Raw genomic sequence first — 24872 nt, forward strand, 5'->3', positions numbered from 1 at the left:
TCTAACAAGGGTTGAGAAGTTCTTCCAGAATCAGTAATAAGCATTTTTTTAAGAAGAGCTATCATTTATAGAGAGAAGCAAGGCTACAGAGAACTCAGGGTGAGTGAAGAAATAATAGAATTAAAGAGAATTAAGTGTTGAGAGTAGAAAGTGAAAAACTGATGTTGTATGTCCCTAGTAATTGCGACTGTGACTCTTGAAGGTGCTGTATCCAATCTTAGATGTGAAGAGGCAGACTGAGTACTGGCGTTCATCATCTCTGTGGCAGTCTCTACCATCCCATTCCCCTTTCCCCCTCCGGGGTACTCAGCACGAAGGATTAATATTCGTTGTGAGTAGCTCGGGTCGGGACTGAGGAGTTATCTTCTGCTTCTGAGGAAATCGAATTGAAGTATCCTGACAATATCTCAGACTTCCTTTTGGGCTTGCATCTGCTGCAAGTGTTTTTTAAAAGGCAAAGGATGTTCTATTTTCTAACATGTCCAATGTTCAAGCCTTCCAGGACGATATTCTTGTTTTCACGGATACTAAAGAACAGCATTTGGAAATTCTGAGTAAAGTATTACGTATTTTAGAGGACACTGGTGTAACAGTCAAGCCAGAAAAATGTAAATTTTTTGTTCAACAATTGGATTATTTAGGACACACCATCTCTCCTGAAGGTATTAAACCTAAGTCCTGCAATTTAAAAGCTATCCTTAAAGCACCAGCTCCTGGTAATAAAGATGCTCTCAGGTCCTTTTTAGGTTTGTGCGAATATTGTGCCCGTTTTGTACCTGAATATGCCATAGATGTACAACCATTGAGGGACTTGTTAAAAAAAAGGAGTTAGATTCCTTTGGACTTCTGATATCGAAACGGCATTCACTAAACTCAAACGTCTAGTTTGTGATGCCCCTCCTTTAAGCCCCTTTATTCCAGAAGGTAAATGTATCATTACCGTTGATGCTAGTGCAAAGGGCATTGGAGCTGTGTTCAATCAATCTGTTAACGGTAAACTCATCACCATAACGTTTGCTTCCAGGGCTGTGTTGGAAGCGGAAACTAACTACAGTACTATAGAGAGGGAAGCGCTAGCTTGTGTTTGGGCTGTTCAAAAATTCAAAACATATTTATGGGGTAATTCTTTTGAAATACACACTGACCACAAACCTCTTGTTTTTTTTGTTGAATGGTGATGGTCTAGGCAAGGCTTCCACTTGTCTCATTTGTTTACTTTCTAAAATGCAGTAATATCACTTCACTATTAAGTATATTCAAGGAGGGAAGAATTTTCAGGCTGGCTGTCTTTCACGCATGCCTCTGCCTTTTTCAGAAAGTATCCAGGAGTATGAATGTGTTGTTGCTGTTATTGATGCTGTAAATGATCTTAATGGATCTATTTCCGTGATTGAATGGGTGAATGCCACTTCTAGCGATGACATTTTATTGAAGGTTATGGAGTTTTCAAAGAAAGGTTGGCCTCCCATTCGCAGTATCCCAGATGCTTTTAAACCATTTGCTCAAATTTAATCGGAATTATCTTGCGAAAATGATATTTGCGTTTGCAATGAATGTTTTATTCCACCTACTAGATTAAGGGATAGAATCATAAAACTAGCTCATGAAGATCATCTGGGCATTACTGCCACCTGCAGAAAGTTGCTAGAACATTATTGGTGGCCGTCCATGAATAAGCAGGTTGAGGATGTTATTAATCTGTGGCCCCAATGTTTGGCTTGTGACAAACACTGGAAAATTGTACAGAAACCTCTTCAAAACATGCCCTGGCCTGATCAGCCTTTGGGGTGTAAAGTAGCATTCGATTTTGCGGGCCCATTCAATTTGCTCCCTATATCCAAAAGATTCACAATAGTTTTGATTGATTATTATTCGAAGTGGATATACTACTCCTTTGTGGATTCTCCTTCCACTAATTCAGTTATTTCTTTTCTTGAAAACGTTTTTCCATGGAGGGAGCTCTGAGGGAAATTGTAACAGACAATGGCACTCATTTTGTATCCAAAATGATGAAAACTTTTCTCGCCAGCTACAATATCACTCACGTGCAAGTTGCTCTATATAGTCCTTCTGCGAATGGTTTGCTGGAGAGGGCGAACCGTTTTATTAAAGATGGAATACAGTCTGCTCTTTCTTCGGGAATTGATGTTGAAGATTTCCTTAGGAAGAAAATTGCAGGTTACCACTCCACCCCTCATTGGAATTACTCCTTTTGAGTTGCTGAGAGGAAGGAAATGTAGATCAAAAGTAGTACCCAGTTGGCTGGACTCCTTGCATTAAGCAATTCCTAGACATAATAGTTCTGCATTCTCTGTGAGGGAGATAGTGGAAAACAGGCAGAAGAAACAAAAAGAGTATTTTGATTCCTCAAGACATACTAAGAATAGAGAATTTTGTGTGGGAGGTTGGGTTCTTATTAAGAAACCTTTTAAGGTGAAGAAGGGGGAATCTACATTCACGCTTCCTGTTAAAATAGAAAAAGTCTCAAAGAATGCTGTTCTAGTATGTGGCAAGGGTTGGTGGAATAAGTCTACACTTGTTCCTATTTCAGATGTGCAGGCACAAGTTTAGAATAGTACTCATGTTCGTTCTGATGAAGGTTCTTTTTTTTAACTTGACAAATCCTGTATTGACAACACTACATCTCCATCTCCTGACACTGCTCCACCTCTTGATCCTTGTAATGTCAATGTGACAAAAGATGCTCCTTCTGATAGATGCACCACGGAGGTTGTTCAACACACGTGTGATGTTCTGGACCATGGTGATTTTGTTTCTCCTACCTCTCATCCTAATGCAAATTATTCTCAACATGTGCCTGATGTTATTAGAAGCAAATTAATTTGTAGGTTGCCTGTACACCTCCAAGACTACGATTTAAATTGAGTTGTTACATGGGAAGGAGGTGTTGTAGTATCTACACTCCGTTTTATTATTTATTTTTCCATTTCTATCTTGTAGAATGTTACATGCCTTTATGATGTATACATTGTTCTAATGTGGAATCCTGCTTGCCAGGTAAAGGCAGTTGGTTCCTGCACTTCGCCTGGTAAACAGCGATTCTCCGTGGGTCCTGTATTTATGGAAATAAACTCCACAAAAAGAAGTTTCCTTTACGGTCTACGAAGAAGCACGGAACGCCAGTTATAACTAGTCTCCGCTGTCTTTATACAGTGCAACAGTCACGCCCCCAGCCCCGGAGACTTCGTCAGTAGCCAGATGATTCACTCTCCAAGACGCAGTTACCGGCCCCAGCTGGTCACGACGCTGCCGTTTCAATAGTCATCTCAGGCGGCTTCCCGCCCTCGCAGGGCAGTCCGGAGACCCGCCCCCGCTCGCACACAGCGTCACGCGACTTCCCCCCCGCCGCCCCCGCGCCACAGATCAGTCTACGGCTCCTCATTCGCTGCCGAGTCTGAGTCAGTCTTTTGTCCGCGGGCTTAGATGGGCGGGGGACCTGGAAGATGGATTATTAAGTGAGGAAGCGCGAGAGAGATTGCAGCACGAGCCCGCAGTTGTAGAGAACCTTTTCACGACAAGGTTGATGCCTCTGCGCCTGCGCTCCAAACGTACAACAGCGTGCTGACCATTGCGCTCGCGCCCTGCTCAGGCACGGTTGTCGCGCGAGGTGGACGCTTGCGCATTTGCAAGCCCTCGTCAAGGCGCGCGAGCCTTGCGCCTGCGTACCAAGAACTCTCTCTTACCGGTAGCGAAGCGGCATGGAGCGTGTACAAGAAGTATTTTCTAACAGCCCCTCCGCCTGCTTGGCTGGAGGGATCACGGTCTGTGCTGCCGGCGTGCTGCTTTACAGGGCAGCGAGAAGGTGAGAGAAAGTGCATGCAGGGGAACTCTTTGCACCTTTGCATAAGGGGGCGGGGCTGGGTTGTGACATTCAATCTCAGTAGGTAAGGGATCTTGGCAGGAGTTCTGTCAAACCGTGTTTTTGTGGCTGGAGTGCTGGACTATTAAAACACTTTTCTGCTGTATAATGAGGCATTGCAGCGGTTAAGTGGACTCTCGCACAAAGTATGCATGGGCTCCCTTTGCACTCGTGAGCGCGGGGTTATTCTCTCGTCCTTTGTTACGTCTCTACATTAGAGCATTTCTGTAAGTACCCAGACGGGATAAAGCTCACAGTGTAAAACTGCCCTTCACAGGAAGATACCAGTTTGTATACAGCATAGTATAGCTTGGTGTACCACGTGTTTTTTTTTTATTATTAATACCCACCTCACTTGTTATGACAATAAACTTTGTTGTATTTAATGGAGGAAGGGGTGTTGGAATCAGGAGTTGTTCTGAATACCTGTCATCCATTGCATGATATTTGTGTTCAAGTGTCGCGAGCCGTGTTTTTTATGCTTTGCTTACTGAGCGTTGAACTGTCACTCATAGTCTGGAGAGGTGAGAGGTTTCCTGCTCGCTATAAATGTTGGGGCTGAGGTAAGAATATTGTGTGTACTGCCTTGTGTCACATTGTGTGCAGGATCATGATCTGTGTTTTAATGGCATAGAGCACATGCCTACAATTCCCCACCTTCAAGCGTAAAACACAATCTACACGTGTGAAATGGTTTTGCGCTCGTGTCGTAGTGTGTGAAGCCTGAGGGAGCTTTCTGGAATTATGGTTGTTGGCTTGTCCGATCACTGGTGTGTAGTGGGGAGCCGTATTTTGCCACACAGCGGGTGTGAGGCTGCAGATCTGGAATTTCTCTATACCAGGGGCCTGCAACCGTTTCTGTAATGAGAACTAGTTAGTTATGAAAATCATCTACTAATATTAATATTGTAATAGAGACCAATCAGACCAGATTACATTAGTTGCCACCCTATCCAACACTTCCAGCAATGAACAACTCCCGTCCACCGAGCAGTATTACCAGTGGTAATGTAAAATACATTTGTCAATTTGGAATACATTTACGTGGGTAATACATTGTTACTATAGACACCATGCTTTTGGCACTAAGTTAATACCCTAACAGCGAACTGTGGGGTTGCATGGACATTTGTGAATTTGAACTCGGAAATTATGCTCTTTGGTACCCAATTGTTACATAAGCATGCACGTGTTTTTGTGAGTAGGGTTAACTATGTATTCTATGAAGGGCGCACCAATCAGAGAAAAGGACGCATGATTTCCTTTTGACTGTTGTTGCACACTGTCTACACTGGGGCTGCATTCCCATTAAAAGCTTGTGCTTCCAAGTGTCCATTCGTTGTCATACATTGTTTTTGTTTATAATTGGCTTTGTACTTTGTAGTATTTTGGGCTTGACTAAAACCTGTCTTGGACCTCTCTGCTCTTTCACTGCAGTACGTCTACTGCGGTTATGGGGGGTTAGTTTATAGCAGATCATGCGTTCTGTAAGAGGGGTATCTCTCACAATAGTAGGACAGGTCACATGATTTCCCTTGTCAACTGCAGACCAATCCTGGTTATCGCAGCTCTTCTCTTTACAATGTCTTTTTTCTGTGATTTCTGTTTTTTTCTCCATTACAACTCTATTACCTTTCTTAATATGAGAAAGCAAATTTTTACCCGTATTAATACTTACGATAGCCATAATTTCAGCTGCCTTTATTCCCTCCCAAGGGCCGCCTCACCCGAACTCTGACATTAATCCTCTTCTTGCTTCTTAGCCTCTCTTGGGAGGGATTAGCAGACTAAATCCATTGACGGAAAGGTTCTGGGTTCATTCCTTTGTCAGAAAACCTATAAGCTTTCCTTACACAGTGTATTCCCGTATGCGTACATGCCTGCACATTGACACGTCTGTCTTTGCACGTATTAAAGTGCAGGGTAAACCCAGTCGCCTCGGTATACAACTAAAACAAAAGCAGTGAGCAAGTCATGCTTAGAAAGGACACATAGCCAACTGATACTATATACAATTAATGTAATGTATCAAAATTATTCATACACTGTGAAGAAAAAAATGTAGGCGCCTCACTCAGTATATGAGAAACTGCACCAGACTTTTTGTGAGACACTTAGTGCCAATTGTGAAAATGGTGATGTTTCCGCTCTCTAATTATTGAAGACCACACACTTCATACAATATGTTTATTTCCCCAGGGAGGTGGTGGATCCTATAATCGCTCCAGCCAAGTGAGAGCAAACAGAGGGAATGGAGGCTGTATGCCACCCCCACTTAAAAAAAAGTGTGTGGCTGGAGGAGGGGGGTTGTTGACGGTCCCCAGGGCCAAAAACAAGATGGGGAGGTTAATTTGTGTTTGTCTGGGCCCCAGGCGTGGCAGTACCAGGGCCCAAGTCTGCCAGGGAGGTAGGCAATGCATCCCTTCTATTTGGACAGGTCCGAAATTGGCTTGTGAGGGGGGACGGGTATATACCAAACAAGCACAGAAGCTTGCAGTTTTTGTTGTTGTTTTTTTTTTGTGTTATTTTTAATTTTTTTACTGAGGATTTGCGGGTCCTCTGTGAATTCGCAGTAAAACAGTTTTTAAAGCCCGTTTTAGGACCCTGGCGGGGACCCCTCCACCAGGCCTAGGGGGCCAAGGTCTTTCTACCCTGCCCCTTTGTCTTTTTTGGCTGAGTCCGAGTCCCAAGAGGGCTGCCAGGTAGCCAATCAAAGCTCACCTTGAGATCTGTGGGATCTGTGAGCCCTTTGCTTCCATAGATATCTATAGTTCTTTTTCTTAAATAACTACAACTACTGAACAGATTTAATCGAATCACAACAAGCACTTGTTCTGTACCAAGAGCTAGCTCTCTGCTAAATTTGGTGCTCTTCTGTCCAACGGGTTGGTCTGTGGTTGTGTTCAAAATCACTTAGAAATTGCATGGGAAAACACGTTTTGTGTTTCCCTCTTTCTTGGCCACCGCTTAATGAATCACATGAGTACAGTTTTTTTTTCCTCCAGCCTCTTGACTTTTTTTTATGGTGCAGTATTTGCCAGTACTGAAGCCTCTTGGTGCTGCAGGTACTTTTTGCTAATTGATGTCTGTGGTTGAAGATTCGCCCTCTTGTGGCACTGTATTAGTGATTCTTTATTCCCTTGCACTGTGTGTGGATAGGGTAATTTGTAGATGAGTGGTGGTTATCTTGGGTATGAATTCTTATAGCCCAGCACCCAGGGCATTTTGTTTGGGGTCAGGGATAAAACGTATTCAAGTTTATTTTGTCCTTTGGATAAATATACCCAATCCCTGCAGCACAAATCCTTTGCAAGCCAGTTTACAGTACCATATACCGGTTGTAAGTAAAATTATTGTCTGCTGCTAAGTCAGTATATCCACCCCTATGTGTAAGCTAATCAAAACATTACTTTTGGTTCCTCAATGCTAAACCTTTACTTTTAGGGTGAGTGCTGTAGGAAAATACAGTGAGTTATTGCTCCGCTTGAATTACGGACCTTGGTTCCAATAAGAGCCGTTTCTTCGTCAGTAATTTTAGGAGGCTGTGAGTCAAATTTCCCAACCAGCATAAAGCAAGGAGAATACCAAACCTGTGAGTCAAATTTCCCAAAAAGCATAAAGTAAGGAGGGTTCCAAACTTGATGATAGAACTTTTTAAAAAGGTTCTTGGAGAGCCCACTTAAAAATGTTGTGATTTAGGTGCTTGAGTTGTCAGAATGGATTGCTCCTGTGAGTCTGGCGGCCATGAATTGGGATGGGGTGGCAGTACATAAGGGTGTATATTGAACTCTGAGACCTTAAGAGGTGTAGACCACCAGCCATCGCCAAACATATTAGAGATGGAAGGTTGACTGAAGCTCAGTTATTCAGTGTTGAGGGCATGTTATTTTCATATCACTACTACTGGGGGTGTTTAAATTCCTTTGAATGCTTTTTGTGTTGGCTTTGGCAGCAGCATATTTACCCCAAGCCATGAAAGGAGTTTTGGAGTGTGTGCCTGCAGTGTTGTATTTTCACGCTGACATATTGGTCTATGGGATGGATGGCATGGATCATGATAGAATTTCGAGGTCGGTAACGGGAAGTTTGGGTGGCTAATGGGATGGTCAAGAAAGAAGTGAAGGTTTCAGTTGAGTTTCGTGATGTATTTGGGAATACTGTGCTGGTAGAAATGTTAAGGCCAGACTACAGCAAACATTTTTTAAAGCACCAGTTCCTGCTGACAATGTTCAAGTTATATTCTTTCTGGCCTGACAGAACTTATATGCTGAATTTGATAATTTTGCAAGTATTGTGATGCCATTGAGATATATGTTGAAGGAAGGTGCCAAGTTTGAGTGGTCACAGGATTGTGAAAACCCTTTTGATGCAATCAATACATTTGAAAATACGCTTGGTCATTTTGACGTACTGAGGAAGACCATTTTGGCAACATATGCGAGCTACGGGAAAGGTGCTATTTTGACTCAGTTGATGGGGAGGAAAGGGTGAAGATAGTCTTTGTATCAAGGTCTTTGAAGGGTGCGGAATAGCACTATTTGGTGGTGGAGAGAGGCTCTTGCGTGCACTTTGGCCCGTCACACTACTGCAAATAAAGAATCCCTGAAATCACCTTTCTTGTTGAGAGGTAGGATACCAACCTTTATCTGGTATGGTTGAATAGTTCCCAGCAGCCTGAAACTCTACATACAAAGGTGTGTGCCTAGAAACGAGTTGCGTACCAGCAGAAATACAAGCTCAGATATATTTAAGAAATTGTATGTAAAAGCAATTGGAGTGTTATAGATTTTGTCTCAGTGAAAAGTACAGGATTTGTGAGCAGTTCATGTCTAAGTTCATGATGTCCTTCTACTATTGTCAAAGTGAACACTGACTCGGCTTTAGCATGTCCAGGTTGCTTAAAGCTGAGCTTGTCGATACCTTTTGATGACTCTGGGAATGCTGCTATCACTGCTGCCCAAGGTACCGCTGGAAATGTTTGAAATTTTACTAAATCACACATTTCCTAGGATTCGTAAGAGGATCCATTAGGTGGAGTGACAATGTCGGGCGTTATATTGTGCTTTTGTCTTTTTTATTCATTTATGTTAAGACTTTCTTGAGGAAGTGTCTAAAATGAATTGTTTGTGAGTTTTCTTTTTTTTTATTTGTTCCTATTTGAAATGCATATTACATTATTTTCTTGTTCTGAATTGTTTATGAAAGGGGAGCTGTACTAGGGGTTAGCTGTGGTGTATGGGTTTTCTCTGTAAGTGCTTGGTGACATTCTACTGAGAGTGTGGAGAAAAGTGATGTTCCTTGAAGTGTGAATGGAGGATGCGTTGGTTTGTGGCAAATGGAGACAACTTGTCATGCTGTGAGTTGACGGTGCTGCTAAATATAATTTAAAGAGCAATGAACAGATACACAGAATCTATGTAGTCTAACTCGTACTCTTATTCAAAGGTTCAGAATCTGTGGAGTCCAACTCTCGCTCAGATGTCCAACACTGAGCAGCTGCAGAAAACTGTCCTTTTGTTTGACAGTGGGAGGCACAAGTATCTGTACCTCTTTGTTGGTTGGGTTGCTCAAGAAAAACATTCTCTGGAGTGGGGATGTTGTATCATTTCTACCAATTAATCCAGGTGATTTATGAAAGTGTCAAATGGGTAATATGGTATACAAGTGTATTTTCTTCTGGTTTAACTTTAACTTGTGGGTCCTCACTGCAGTTTGTCTAGAGCTAGTTTAAAGTGGCTACCTCCTGACTACTATTTCACGATGCCCTTGTTAGGGTTTGCCTGCACAGTGCTTGTGTTGTGTTGTGCTTCTAAATTCTATTGTAAACAAAACAAAAAAAAATCTTCCGAGACTAAGAGCCTGCCCATTACTTACCATTGGTTGGCTTTAGATAACTTTAGCGATCTGGATATGAATGGTGGTGAGACAAGAATTCAGTCAGCCAGTGTCACGGCTTGAAGTTCCCTTTAGGTTGAGCTGGCTGTCTGATAACTAGGCCTATTTTGTAGTAAAAAAAAAGTATCCGCTCTGCCATGTCGGTTGCCATAAATGCTCGAAAGCATGTATAACTGTATTGCTCCACCAGTCCCTCAAGGTTGCTTAATAGCATTCTGGTTTTATTTGCACTTCCCCTGTCCCTGCTTTTTGCTTAGGTTTTGGCATGGGCTATCCTTGTCCTGGGTTGATGAAGAATGCCACATATTAGAATTTCCATGTCTTTACAGTGAACGAGGCCTTGTGGAAGCGGCTGTCGCGTAAATAAATGTCTTTGTTTCCTGTCTTCACAGCTGTCTATCAGACAGTTGTTAAGCTTTTCGTAAAAGAGTGAAAGGCTGATTGCTTACTGGATTCCCCCGAGTCTGAGGGAACACGTTCCTTACTTAGCACCTGTTTTCACAAACGAGTGGCTGGATTGTCTGAACAAGCGGAGTGTTGTTTTAGGTTTCTATGCCAGTTGCCACTAACGTTTCCAGGATGAAGTAGAAACAATCGCCTGGTTTTGAATTTTACAGCATGAACTGTAGTGAAATCGGTTAATTATGCTTTTGTGTGGTTTTATTTACTTTTGATTAATAGTTTGTTTACCAGACTCATTTAATTCTGTGTAGGCTCGGTGTTTAATGTGAAATCATTTTTATGCTACTTTGATGTTATGTTTTCCTTAAATTCTCTTACTCTCCCTCCCAATTTCTTAGGAGAAAACCAACCCACGTAGGGGTGAACTGTTGGTTCTGCAACCAGGACACCATAGTCCCCTACGGGAACCGGAACTGCTGGGACTGTCCCAACTGTGAGCAGTATAATGGCTTCCAAGAGGTAAAATCAGAAGCATCCCCAGGTTTGAATCTGAACTAACAAATACATTTAGTGTAATGAAGTGTAAATTATATTGCTTATTAGGTAGTCTGTCACCTGATCACTTCTGCTCCTTCTACAAGCATCTGTTGTTTTCTCCGTCCTTGACTTAGAAAAAAATGTAATAGTGAGTGATACTGTCTGGTACGCTCTCCAGATTAAAAGCAAGCTTTCTCTATAGCAGAAAATAAGTGCATATACTGAGATTTATTTTACTTGGCGTCCCATATTATATACACATTTAGTCAACAAAGCAGATCGCTGATATTAGTCATTTTAGTCTGGATCCATCAATTTGTTTAAAATCTGCTTTCAGAATTTGAACCTTAATTCTCTAGTTATGGTTCTTCTGGCCTAATACACTCGGTTTCCAGGATACCGCCCTGAAAAGAAGATTGCAAACTTGGAAATCTTTGTGTCATAGATCTATTCTGGGCATTTGCCTTGTATAAAAAAACAAATATACATTTAGAATGTTGTGTTATCTAGTATGTGCCATTTCACTGCCCAGGACTAGCTTTAGGTCTTGAGTAAACAGTTACCCGAGATCGTTCATTTATCTGTTGGAGGATCTCGTTTTGGAGGCGGTGAATGGTCAGGCTTCCTTCATGTGCAGTGTAGGGAGGGGAATGATTTCTCCTTCAGTAGAAATCTGTAACCTGGGTCATTGGGGATTTTTATGGGTTTCTAATGTCGGTTGACCCTCACAGAGGTTTTGGGTCTTGCAGGCCTCCATCTAGCCTATCCTAGCTTTGGCCGTGTGTCGCAACTTAACATTATGATTGCGAGGGGTCTTATGCTTCTCTATCTACCAGTGTATTATAATTACATTTGCAAAGCTGTTTTGACTGATGTTGAAGTGCCATGTTGCCATTTGGGAAGCAGAACAATCATTTGCATTTGCTTGTTGCACCAGTCATGACAAATGCTCTCCCTAGAGAGACAAGTAAGGGACTCGCAGGGATGGACTGTACAGAGCCATTCATGGTAAATGATGTTCAGTCTCTTCATCAGTGATTTGATTATCCCCTTGGCCTGCAAAATAGATGCTCTTCAGGAGCAACCCGAAGTGATGGAGGAATGATGTTATAATGGGTACTGGTTGCAGGAGGCCAGAGAAGAAGCCTTGTAGGGTCCCTCCAAGGCAAAGAGTCCATCATCCTGTGCATACTGTTAACTCTGTAGGCCACTGGATCTTAATGGCATGGGCACGGAGAAAGACAGCACAGGCATGTACTGGTGTGCATGTACCGTTTTCTCTTTTTTTTGTTTTTTTTAACACAAAAATCATAATGAGCACGCATCCTCCCCAGGTATGAATTCTGGTGTGCTCAATTTTCACGTGGCACACAGTTTGCTAATAGTCCCCTCTGTTAAAATTTACCATCCCACGGTTCCGGCAAATAGGCGCTACTGAAAAGGGAAAACACCACACAACAAACACACAAAACAGATAGTAAAGCTCACAGCTCCCCTTTGCTACTGGAGGTAGGTATTCAGAAAACGCCACAGACTGACAGTGCTCCAAGGGGAAGAAAAGGTCATACACCAGGTCAATACCCATGCACAGTGCCGTCTTGGAAGTATACTAAAACCCATAGGGTCACACAATACAGAAAAAAATAAATTTCATACAGAATTGGGGTAATGGTCAAATATGGCACCATTCAGGTGTCAGCTGTCAACACTGTGCATGCATGTTACTCTGATGCCCTAGTTGCCCTTAATGCCTGACCAGGGTTGTGCTGTGCTTTGGAAGAATGGTTAGCAACACATTACAGATCTTCCCTTGTTTTACATCATGATTATTGGCAGAATTGAATGTGGTGGCTACAGGCTACTGTTCTATTGGTCTAGCGACCCCAAACATTGTATTTATTATTTTTGGTCATACGTCTTGTTGTGATTATTAAAGTTACAGGGGTTAGAGTTATTTTGTTTATTATATTTATTCACCAGAATGGAGACTATAACAAGCCAATCCCAGCCCAGTTCATGGAGCACCTCAACCATGTAGTGTCTGGAGAAACCAGCTTCTGTGATGTTGCCAAACCGCAGCAGTGGGTCAACAGCCATCTTCTCTTGTGCAAAAAATGCTGCAATAACCAGACCTCCAAGATCAGGCAGTTGGCATCGTTCCAACCTAGGGATGAGGTGAGATTCTATTGATGCTGGGTGTGTAGTAATATTATGTATTTCCAATGTCGAAATGCTTTTTATTCAACTTTCCTTTATTAAGTGAGGCTTTAAGTTGCAAGGCAGGTAAGTTGTGGTAGAGCAGCACTGGCCTGCGGAAAGTTTTAACCAGGGCTACTCTGTTTTCTGACCTCCTACTTGTATGTTGGAACATGGCACAAGCTTAGATGCAATCGCAGTGGATGCTACTCAGCATTGTGATAGCTACTCAGCACCACCGTCTGTCAGTATTTTACATTGTACGCCAGCTTCTCTTTGAGGGTCAGAACACGTTACCGTGTGACTTTAAACTGTTACTACTCTCTGGAGTAAAACCTATTAGGTTGCATTCAAGGCTAGGAAGCATGTACAGGAACGGAAGTTAAACTCCCATTTGCCACAGAATAAAATGCATCACAACCAGATGTTTCTGAAGAGGTAAGACAATTTTGTTGTTTAGTTTGTAAAGAGGATTGTATAATACTGTATGGCCATTAATATGGAATTGCAGTACCTTATATTTTGTAGTGTTTGTAAGGCTGTCATTTGCTTTAAGATTCTTTGGTATACAACACCATAAAATACTAACTTATGGGGAGGGAAAGATATAAATAAATTCAATAGGAAGGAGTCAGATTTTAAGGTTCTTTCTAAAAGTTGATGGCCTACTCAGATCAAATATTTAGACACAGTATTGGATAAGGTCCAATCTCTTGTTCAATGCTTGCTGGTTAAGGAGAAATGGAAAGAATGGGACTGTGCTGATCTAAGGCAGCATGTGGCTCACCATTTAAAGCCGCAGGCAAGAAGAGGGAGTTTGGGAGTAGATTACTTTGTGAAAAACTAAACAATATATTACTTTTTTATTATAAACATGCAATTAAATGTACTGCAGCATTGTTTTACACAGATTTGGCAGCGTATCAATATTTTATAAGTAAGTATGAGTGTTTATTGGTTTATAGCATCCATTATCTTTAAATATGCTTGTCAAAGTTCATGATTTCTAGCACTCCCAGAAGCGTGTTACCACAATGTTGTACATTTGCCCATGTCTGCAAAGCGTAAGCTCCCTTTGAAACATTGAAGCAGGATTTTATGAGAATATCGAGCTCAGTATTGTACTCATGAATTATATCTTCTCAGGGACGTCTTAAGCTCACTTGGGGGGAGCAGGGTGAATATCCTGCTCATTGGATACGTTTTTGCTAAAAGTAACACGTTTCTGACACCTGATTAGGTTCCATAGACGTGTTGAAAGAGAACCAATATAAACTGTCATAAGTGTTAAGCATTTTAGCATTATGCTGACCCTTTTCCAGCAAAAGCCAAGGTCAGTTGTACTGACAATTGTCTTTAATTTTGTAGTGCTGCTTATTATTTTGCATTAAACACAAGTTAGGCTTTAAGCTTCCTGGCGTGTTATATTTTACATTAGATTTAAACTCAACACTCTTCTGATCTCCAAGCCATTCAAGCTCTTGGGACGTGAGTGAGATGACAGTAGTTTTTCCAAGTGGTACTTCGAGCTGCATCACTCTATTTTAATTGAAGGTAGCTTAGTAAAGTTACAGCAGTGCAAACCACATGCTCAGTTGCCATTCTTTTCTAAACTCAACTCAGTTTTTTACCTTGGAATGTGGTGGTGCAAATCATGGTAGGGAAGAATGTAGCAGAGGACTGTAAAATAGGAACAGACACTGTTCATGGCTGATACTGGTTTTCCAGTGAAAACTTGATGCCCAGATTGCGCGCTGATTTGGTTGATAAGTTATTTGCAGGCCCAATGATAGTCCTCCAAAGAGACAGAAGTGTCTGTGGAACAGAACTCTGTGATTGGATTTGTTTGAGAAATCTCCCGAGATCCACTACACGTGTAGCACACTGACTGATGTTATGACAATAGTATGTTTGCAGTACTGCGCTAGACCGAAGCTGAGATGCATGTCACATATATAAACTTATAGAATTGGATACAGAGTACGCATAAAAAATATACACGTGCATATATGCAGCCTCTTACAACATCAGTGCTGGGATAAAGGTGCAATGTGGTATGTCCTTTCAGCTCACGTGTAAGGAGTGAAGATCAAGATAAAGCTTTTTTATAACAAAGTAGTCACAACCACTGTCTGAGATTAGAGGAACCATACCAGATTCTAAAGAGCAGTTTGAAAGCACAAAAGATGCATTGCGATAATGGACGTAGCTGCCTTGATTGGTTGGGAAGGTAGTGGTCTAAAGCTGATCTTTGGGACAGATTAAGGCGAAAAGATCCATAATTTAATCTGAAGTCAAAGTAGTCGAGATGGGGAATATTATCTGGAAGTTCAAAATAAGCAACAGTACAGCCTTTGAGGCAACTTTTCCTCCGCCCATCCAACCTGCCTCCACGGCTGACTGAATTGAAGGCACTTTTTGGCCAAAATAAGCAGGCACATTATTTCTCTCCTGCCAAGGAGATAACTGGGTTTGCAGTACTTTAGAAAGGACAGACACTAGTTGAAAATTCTTCAGAGGCATTATATGAGCGCTGAAATGTGTGGGATTTGGACAAATAATGCAGGTGGTATTATTTAGGTTGCAGTACACAGATGGAAAAAACATTAATATCCAAAAATCACACAGTTCAACTTTTGAATGCGGGTCAGTTGGATTACAAGTTACATTCTGGTACAGTAAATGGGCGTTACAAAGGCTGTTAGTAAATGAAACACTAGCTATTTCAGGCAAGGCTAAGTTGGAGTACTTTAAAAAAAAAAAAAAAAAAAAAAGTTTACAAAGACCTAGACTGAAAACGTTCATGAAATAGGTAATACTAGTTACACTGCCGGGTAACATTATTTGAACTTGATTTTAATTTTCTCTACAGTAAAATTGAGTTCATGGCACCTCCAAACATCACTGAAGAAAGGCTGAGCTATCTTTTGGAGCAAAAAACAATCAGTTTATGGCTTCGTAAATACAAAAACCAAAGTGGATCAAAAAAGACCTGACCATTCCTTTTGTCTTAATGTTTACTGGATCAATAAGAACATCGTATGTTTGGAAATGCTTTGTTGTATTATTTACAGTTATGTAGAGTTCTGTTATTACCAACACAACATAACCTTGCATACATCTGAAGAATGAAACGTCGAATCAGTTGTGGTAGTTTCAAGCATGTGACCTTCAAGAAGTAGCACTCCGGTTAACTTCTTGAGCACCTGTACCAACTCAACAAGCCTTTGTTTTTTTTTTTTTGTTTTTTTTTTTAATCCATCTCCCTTCTTAAAGTTTCAGCCTGAACACCTTCGTGGTGCAGAGGTGATCCCTGTGTTAGAAAAATCTATTTATAGAGAACATTTGACCAAGAGTACTCCCCTCCCCCTCCCCCCCCCCCAAATATGCTGTTTCAAAGGAAAACGTCTAGTAATGATGGCCATGTGCTTAGGATTTGCTTGTGAAAACTACTACTGCTACTTTAAGCATTCTAGACCCCCTCTGTGCCCCAAAATGTAGTTAGTCAGGCATGTGTTTCAATGCCCCAAAATGTAGGCGGGAATGTTTTTGTTTTTTTTCCCCTCTTTAACCAAAGATCCTAGAACACTTCTGTTTTTTTCAATGATTTCCTCTAATTGAAATCTGTATTTTTTTGTTTATAATTATTGCTTGCGATATGGGTGAGCTACTTTACAAAAGAAATGAAGGAAAACTGGACCGGATAAATTTTTTCCCCTGTGTTGTTAATGTATATCTCCCTGCTTGCTTCAGTGGGATTTCTTTATTGACTTTTACATTGCCAAAATTCACAAACATTGTATTCCATTCTACATGCACCACCAGTATCAGGCTAAATCAAAAAGCTGAGAGTCCTTATATGTGACTTAATATTTTAGCCCTCACCATTATGGTTTCTTCTTTAACTTGCGCATCCCTAAACATAAAAATAATTGGGTGTTTGAGCTCACTCCAACATGGCATATTTTAGCTATGTGGTGGCAAGCTTCATTGTACTGCTTGGGGCCTTTCTCTTCCATGTCATGCTCAGCAGGCCTCCATATGGAGGAAATCCAGCGATCAGCAGTCCCTCGTAGAATCCTCCATCTTAACTATGAACCCTCACTCCAGTATGAGCAGGCAGGTCAGGCACCTCATATTTTCTTTGTTTTGTGATTTGTCCTCCTGCTTATTGACAGCTGTCTGCAGTGTCAAAATAGTCTCGGTGAGCTTGTGCGGTTTAGCATGTACCCTGTCCTGAAGAAGGAAAATGCCCAGGTCAAATCCCTGAAGTTTCTTTGTTCATAAACTCCCCCTGTGCTTTCCTAAGTACCAATATCTTGTATTGAATAGTATAACAGCCCCCTCTTCCCAGAACCCAATATGAAAATTTCCACCACCTCAGGCATGCATACTTGGATGAGAGAGAGAGGTATATTATAAATGCTAGATGGCACTTAAAGTACTATTCTTAAAAAAATAAATAAACAAAAATAGAGGTCATATTTACATTTTGAAAAATTAAATCCATTCGAAGAAAAATTAAAACTATATAGGAGCTTTGGGGGGCTTTAGTAATATGTAAATATTAAATCAAGTAATATGTGAATAAAACATTGACACGTTTATAAATTAAATTAAAATGTTTAAAAATTGAGAAGTTAGGAAACTTTAATCATTTAACAGTATAGGTTATATTAAAAACATATTACATAAAGATACTGATTATATTAAAAAATAACTTGAATTAGAAGCACTGATAGGTTCATAGTATACTCTTTTAAATTTTTACATTTTAGGAGATTACATTAAAAAATATATTCTAATATTTAAAGAGTGAGGTAAGTTGTCACTTATTTTAAATCAAAATAAGTTACGACTAAAAGGGCGTGCACTTCATCAAGAAGACTAGAGATAAAATATTTTGAATAGAATTCATAATATACATATGCACACTACACCAAGGAAAGTAAAATCAACTAAAATATTGAATGACCATATATCAACAAAAAATGGGATTAACAATAGTAAAAAAAAAACAGTTGTCTAAAACAATGTATGACTACTTCAGTACCTTTTGGAGGAACATGATAAAATGCAACTTGGTGATCATGCAGACTTGCCATAAAAAAAAAAAAAAAAAAGAAGAAAACAGCATCTGAAGCATAGGTTCGTCCCAGGCAATGCATGCCAGTTTAGTACTTAGGTTTTTTGCTTTTGGCCTCTATAAATGTAATATGGCCAATCACAAGCTGAATATCTGAACCATTAAAACATATTCCAACTGCTATCAGTGACTGATGTATATCTAGTCTCAAAAATCCTGACTTCAAAATTATTTTACTCTTCTAAAGCAGACCAAGGAAAGATGAAATGTGTAATGCTTGTTTGCATATTTTTAGATTTGCCAAATCCCAAAAGTCTGGAATGTATCCCCCTGGATATGGCTTTCCTAGAAAACCCAATAATGTTTAATTGTCGCTTTCTAAGGGCGGAATGTTCTAATAGCCTTATAGCCTGCCTTAGCTGGGCTAATGGCCATTAAAGGGCTGCTCCCTTGGTAAAGGCCCTCGCCTTCAGCTCGGACCATTAACGCTTGAGTGGGCCTTTAAGGACCAGTATAGCCCGCTACGGAGGGCTATATTAACAGCATATCCATATGCTGAAGTGACCAGATTATGTATGTTTTTTATTTTTTCCTTTTTTTTCTAGTCTCAATTAAAACGAGAGTAGTGCAAAACTGTTTGACTGGTTAATTTTCGTGAACCCTCCCGCAAAGAAAAACATTTACAATCATTAGGGATTTGGGGGCCAGATAGACAATACTCAAAAGCTGTAGCTTGATACAACACCTTTTAACATCACAAGCAGCTTTGGCTTTCCTTCTAGCCGTGTATTACCAGTTACTACTTTATTTCCAGGACCTGTGAAAGGATCTCTGCGCCCTGGGTGTTACGTTTTTTTGTGAGTGGGTTTCCTAATTGTTCTTTATAAAAAAAACATTTTTTAGATGGTTTTTATTTACATTTATTGAACGTTGTTATAGGCCGGTGTTTTTATTAGAGATGTTGGCATATCATCTTACAGGGAATACTGGTTTCTGATGGATACAACTACCTGTGGATTCCTCACCTCATGAATACTCCCATGGCGCCAGCATTCGACGGAAATCTTCTTACTAGTCTGCACGTCGACGAGGACGTCACTGTCGCCCACGCGACGCCGTCTGACGTCATACAGGCAATAAGAGGTCCTCGACGACGTGCGGACGTCAGTTCCCTTTTTTCCGTGCATTCGAAACGGTTATCTTCGAGGGAGCAACTGTTACTCTTGCGGTTACAGTGTATATCTTGCTGCGTACTCTTTCTCTGTGGAAATAATGTCGCAGAGAAAGTCTGGATTTAAGCCTTGTCGTGAGTGTGGAGGCAAGATGTCGGTGACGGATCCTCATTCCGATTGCCTTTGGTGTTTGAGCTCCGACCACGACGTCTCGACTTGTGATTCATGTCAGCACATGAATCCGAAGGCCCTTAAAGAACGTGAGGCGAAGCTGTTTATGGCCAAGTCAAAGGAGAAGCATCACAAGAAGTCTTCTCCAAGACATCGGCGTCATCGAGACTCCCGGCGCCGTAGAGAATCTCGGCGTCATTCAAGGGAGGCTCGTTCCAGGTCTCCGGATCTCCAACTTCGCCTGGACAGGCGTCGGTGATTGAGGTATTGGAGCCTCAAGTGTTTTCTCCGGCGCAGACGCCGAGGCCGGCGTCGGGGTCGCCTCCGAGACAGGCACCCCAGTATCCGGCTTTTCCCACCCCTGGAGCCGATAGTTCCGCATTCTTGAATGCGATGTATGCCATCTTCCAACAGATTGCTCCAGGGGGTGCTCCGGCTGGGCCTTTGGCCTTTTCTTTGGGTGATCCTGCGCCTCTTCGGCCGGCACCCTTTATGCCCTTTCTCCCGTTTGGGAACGTGGGCTCGGCGCCAGTGTCGGCGCCGGTGGCCGCTCCGGTGGCTTCGGAGGGATTGGCCCCAGGGATTTCCATCCCGTCGACGTCGAGATTTCGGCCTGTGACTCCGGTGGGTCCATCCGTTTCAACTGCTCTTCAGTCGGCGCCGAAGTTACCTGTGGCGCCGGATGCGGCGTCGGTGGCTTCGGAAGATCGGCGCCGATCTCCGACTTCGGCGGAGGCATTGTCGACTCCGCGGATTGAGCAACGACTGCATTCAAGGAGGCGTGCTCTCCGGGTACTAGAAGAGCAGGAGTACCAACGAGCCCTAGAGGAAGGAGAGCTAGAGGACTCGGGTGATGGGCTGCGTGGACTGGAGTCGGCCAGTGGGCTGGACACTTCCCCTGAGTGGGACCTTTCGTCCCCGGGGGAATATACTGAGGAAGCTGCTTCCTTTCATACAGTGGTACGGAAGGCAGCTAGTTTTTTGGACCTGCCTTTGCCGGTGGTGGAGGCGAAACAAAACCTTTTGACAGAGGTGTTGCATCCGGCCTCAGCCGCGGCGGAGCCTCTGTTACCTTTTAATGACGCTGTGCTGGATCCGGTTTTAGAGGTGTGGAAGAGGCCGGCATCTTCCCCAGCAGTTCACAGAGCCGTGGCCAGGAGGTATCGGACGGCTCCAACTGATCCTGGTTTCCTATCTAGTCACCCTACGCCGGAGAGCTTGGTAGTGCAGGCCTCCTGTTCGTCCAAGTCAGCGCCTGGTTCTTTTCCGACGGTGCCTGGGGACAGAGATTCAAAAAAGCTAGAGGCGCAGTCGAAGAAGATTTTTTTCGTCCTGCAGTCTGGCGTTAAAAGCCACCAATGCAACCTGTATCCTGGGGAGGTATATTCATGCTCTGATGGATGACATCTCCTCTTCGTTTACAGAGCTTCCCCAGGGTCTTTTGGATCTTGTCTCTGATGCCCAGGCTGCTGCGACCCAAATTATCCAGACGGGACTGGATACCACCGACTCGGTAGCCAGAGCAATGGGCACAACTGTGGTGGAAAGGAGACAGGCCTGGCTCCGGAACTCGGGCTTTTCGGCAGATGTACAGTCCACATTGTTGGATCTCCCGTTTGATGGGGACAAACTGTTTGGGGCTAAGGCTGATTCGGCCTTGGAACGTTTTAAGGAGAGCAGGGCCACGGCTAAGTCGTTATGACTCCAAGCTCCTTCTTCTACGGCCTCTTCCAGATTCTTCAGGAGGTTTCGTGGATTTGGGCGTGGCTCTTCCTCCTCTTCCTTTCGGGGAAGATATCAGCAACCTGCCTCTTCCCATCCCTATAGATCTTTTAGGGGGAGGGGTAGGGTCCGCACCAGGGGAGCCTCTCAGCAGCACTCTGCCTCTTCCTCATCCTCTGGCGGGGTGCAGCAGGGGAAGCAGCCTTAGGCTTCCACCATTTCCCACTCACTCCTCTCCTGTAGGGGGAAGATTACAGCATTTTCTCACCAAATGGGAGACTGTTACGTCGGACACTTGGGTTCTCAGTGTTGTGGGAAAAGGCTACACCCTTCCCTTTCGGGAGTTTCCGCCCCTCATCCCGCCCCGCCCTTCGTATTGTTCACAAGAACACCTCCTGTTGCTAGAACAGGAGGTAGAAGTCCTCCTTTTAAAGGGCGCGGTGGAGTTGGTCCCGGAGCAGGAAAGGGGTCAAGGAGTTTACTCAAGGTATTTCCTGATTCCCAAGAAGGATGGTCGTTTGAGACCAATTCTGGACCTGAGGATCTTGAATTGGTTCCTCAAGCAGGAAAAGTTCAAGATGCTGACCCTAGCACAGGTGCTTTTGGCGTTGAACATGGAAGACTGGATGGTGTCTGTCGACTTGCAGGATGCTTACTTTCATATCCCGATACTCAAGTCACACAGGAAGTATCTCCGGTTTGTGGTGGGATCGCAACACTACCAGTTTGCGGTCCTTCCGTTTGGTCTTACTTCAGCACCTCGAGTCTTCACGAAGGTGATGTCGGTGGTTGCGGCAGAGCTCAGAAGGAAGGGGATAGCAGTATTCCCTTACTTGGACGATTGGTTGATCAAAGCCAAGTCCCCGGAGCTTGTGTCGCGTCATCTGCAGTCAACAACCCAGTTGTTGTTCGACCTGGGCTTTTCGGTGAACGAGCCCAAATCTCACCTAGAGCCCTCTCAGCGCCTCCTGTTCATAGGGGCATTACTGGATACAACATTGGGTCGGGCCTTTCCTCCGCCTCAGCGGATTCAAGATATTCAGGATTTGGTTCCAATGTTTCGAAATGGAGCGGTAGTTCCAGTCCTCAAGGTCCTTCGTCTGCTCAGTCTTTTTGCCTCCTGCATTCTGTTGGTCACGCATGCTCGCTGGCACATGAGGGCTCTTCAGTGGTGCCTCCGAAGGCAGTGGTCTCAACACAGAGGGGATCTAGAGGGTACTGTCAAGATCTCCAGAGATGCTGCTGTGGATTTGAAGTGGTGGATTGCAAGCAACAATCTTTCACAAGGAAAGCCGTTCCAGCAGTCGCCACCAGTGGCCACAGTCATAACGGATGCTTCCACTCTAGGGTGGGGAGCTCATCTGGGGGATCTGGAGATCAAAGGTCTTTGGTCTCCAGAGGAACAGATGTTTCACATCAATCTGTTAGAGTTACGGGCTGTACGTCTGGCTCTCAAGGCCTTCCTCCCTTCCCTTCGTGGTCAGTCGGTACAGGTCCTAACGGACAATACTACCACGATGTGGTACATAAACAAGCAGGGAGGAGTGGGGTCGTACCTTCTCTGCAGAGAAGCTCTTCGACTATGGTCCTGGGCAAAGGACCATCGGATTTGCTTGATAGCAAACCATCTGGCCGGAGTTTTGAACGTGCGTGCGGACAGTCTCAGTCGCCACTTCTCGGCAGACCACGAGTGGCGTCTCCATCCAGATCAAGTCCGTTTAATCTTCCAGAAGTGGGGGTTTCCTCGGGTAGATCTGTTCGCCACTCGAGAGAACGCGCATTGTCCGTTGTTCTGCAGCCTTCAGTATCCGATGCAGGAAGCGTTGGGGGACGCGTTTCAAATGACCTGGTGCGGCCAGTTGCTTTACGCGTTTCCTCCCATACCCTTGACTCCTCGAGTATTGAGGAAGATTCGCCAAGACCGGGCTCTAGTAATCTTAATAGCTCCGGATTGGCCAAGGAGGGTGTGGTACTCCGACCTTCTCCAACTCTCAATGTGCCCGCCGCTCCGTCTCCCTTTCAGGGCAGACCTCCTCTCACAGTCGCAGGGGCAGGTTCTACACCCCAACCTCCAGAGTCTGCACCTACATGCCTGGAGATTGAACGGGGCAACCTGAGTTCCTTCTCTCTCCCGCCTGAGGTAGTGGATGTTATATTAGCGGCCAGGCGACACTCCACTAAATCTATCTACGCTAATAGGTGGTCTAAATTTGTTGCGTGGTGTGGAGAGAGGCAGATTGATCCTTTACATGCTCATCTATCGGACGTTTTGTCTTTTGCTCTATCTCTGGCGCAGAAAGGTTGTGCAGTGGCTACCATTAAAGGTTATTTATCGGCCTTGTCAGCCTTCATATGTCTTCCAGACCAACCATCTTTATTTAAATCCCCTATTGTTATCAGATTCTTGAAAGGTCTTCTAAATCAATATCCTCCAAAGCCATTAGTTATGCCGCAATGGGATTTGTCCTTAGTCCTGACTTTCCTTATGGGGTCCCCTTTTGAACCTATGCATTCTTGCCCCTTGAGGTATTTGGTTTTAAAAACAGTCTTCCTGATAGCTATAACATCAGCAAGGAGAGTGAGTGAGTTGCAGGCCTTATCAGTAAAACCCCCTTATACAACTTTTTATGGGGATAAGGTGGTGTTGAGGACCAAGGCTGCTTTCCTCCCGAAGGTTGTTTCACCCTTCCATTTGGCTCAGGCAATTACTTTGTCCACGTTCTATCCTCCGCCTCATCCTTCCAAAGAGGAAGAAAGACTGCACCGTCTGGACCCAAAGAGAGCGTTGAGCTTCTTTATCGATAGAACAAGGGATTTCAGGCTGGAGGATCAGCTGTTTATTGGATACGTGGGCAAGAGGAGAGGAAAGGCAGTCCACAAGAGAACACTATCCAGGTGGGTTGTTCTTTGCATTAAAATATGTTACTCTTTGGCAAAGAAGGATCCTCCTGAGGGCATTAGAGCTCATTCCACCAGAGCTAAGTCGGCCACTTCGGCCTTAGCCAGAGGTGTTCCTGTGGTCGACATCTGCAAGGCCGCAACTTGGTCGTCCCTTCACACTTTTGCAAAACATTACTGTTTAGATTCTGAGGTTAGAAGGGACGGCCATTTTGCACGGTCAGTGCTGCAGGATTTCTTGGTTTGACCATTTAGGCACCCACCGCCGGGCGTGGTACTGCTTTGGGACTCTATTCATGAGGTGAGGAATCCACAGGTAGTTGTATCCATCAGAAGAACGAGTTACTTACCTTCGGTAACGACTTTTCTGGTGGATACATTAGCTACCTGTGGATTCCTCACGGTCCCACCCGCCTCCCCGTTGCCTTTCTGGTCTTGCCAAGTAATCCTTGAGTGCGCTCCTCTTGGTCTTTGAGGGTGCAATAGATGTATATATAATATATTTATATATATATATGTATATATCTTTATGTATATACTTGGTGTGTGTATATATTTTAAAAGAGAGAGTTTTATATATATATATATATATGTACATAAAAAGATTTACAGTTATTCATACAATGTGGTGTATTTTTACAATATAATGGATGTTGCCTTGCTCTTTCATTGCATTGCCTGGTTGTTCTCATGCACGTAAAAAATGATTGGTACTGACGTCCGCACGTCGTCGAGGACCTCTTATTGCCTGTATGACGTCAGACGGCGTCGCGTGGGCGACAGTGACGTCCTCGTCGACGTGCAGAGACTAGTAAGAAGATTTCCGTTGAATGCTGGCGCCATGGGAGTATTCATGAGGTGAGGAATCCACAGGTAGCTAATGTATCCACCAGAAAAGTCGTTACCGAAGGTA

General features: G+C 43.3%; 1 protein-coding gene across 1 annotated transcript in view; it reads left to right on the plus strand.

The window, feature by feature from the left end:
* The first annotated feature begins 3417 nt into the window (after positions 1–3417).
* The window catches only part of TMEM201 (transmembrane protein 201), a 167975-nt gene continuing 146520 nt past the window's right edge, over positions 3418–24872 (plus strand). The window contains exons 1-3 of the mRNA XM_069241163.1: positions 3418–3823; positions 10576–10696; positions 12695–12889. Coding sequence (XP_069097264.1) covers positions 3720–3823; positions 10576–10696; positions 12695–12889 — 420 coding nt within the window. The 5' untranslated portion in view covers positions 3418–3719. The remainder of the gene's footprint in view (positions 3824–10575; positions 10697–12694; positions 12890–24872) is intronic.

Source organism: Pleurodeles waltl, chromosome 6, assembly GCF_031143425.1.
Source record: "Pleurodeles waltl isolate 20211129_DDA chromosome 6, aPleWal1.hap1.20221129, whole genome shotgun sequence".
NCBI classification, from domain to species: domain Eukaryota; kingdom Metazoa; phylum Chordata; class Amphibia; order Caudata; family Salamandridae; genus Pleurodeles; species Pleurodeles waltl.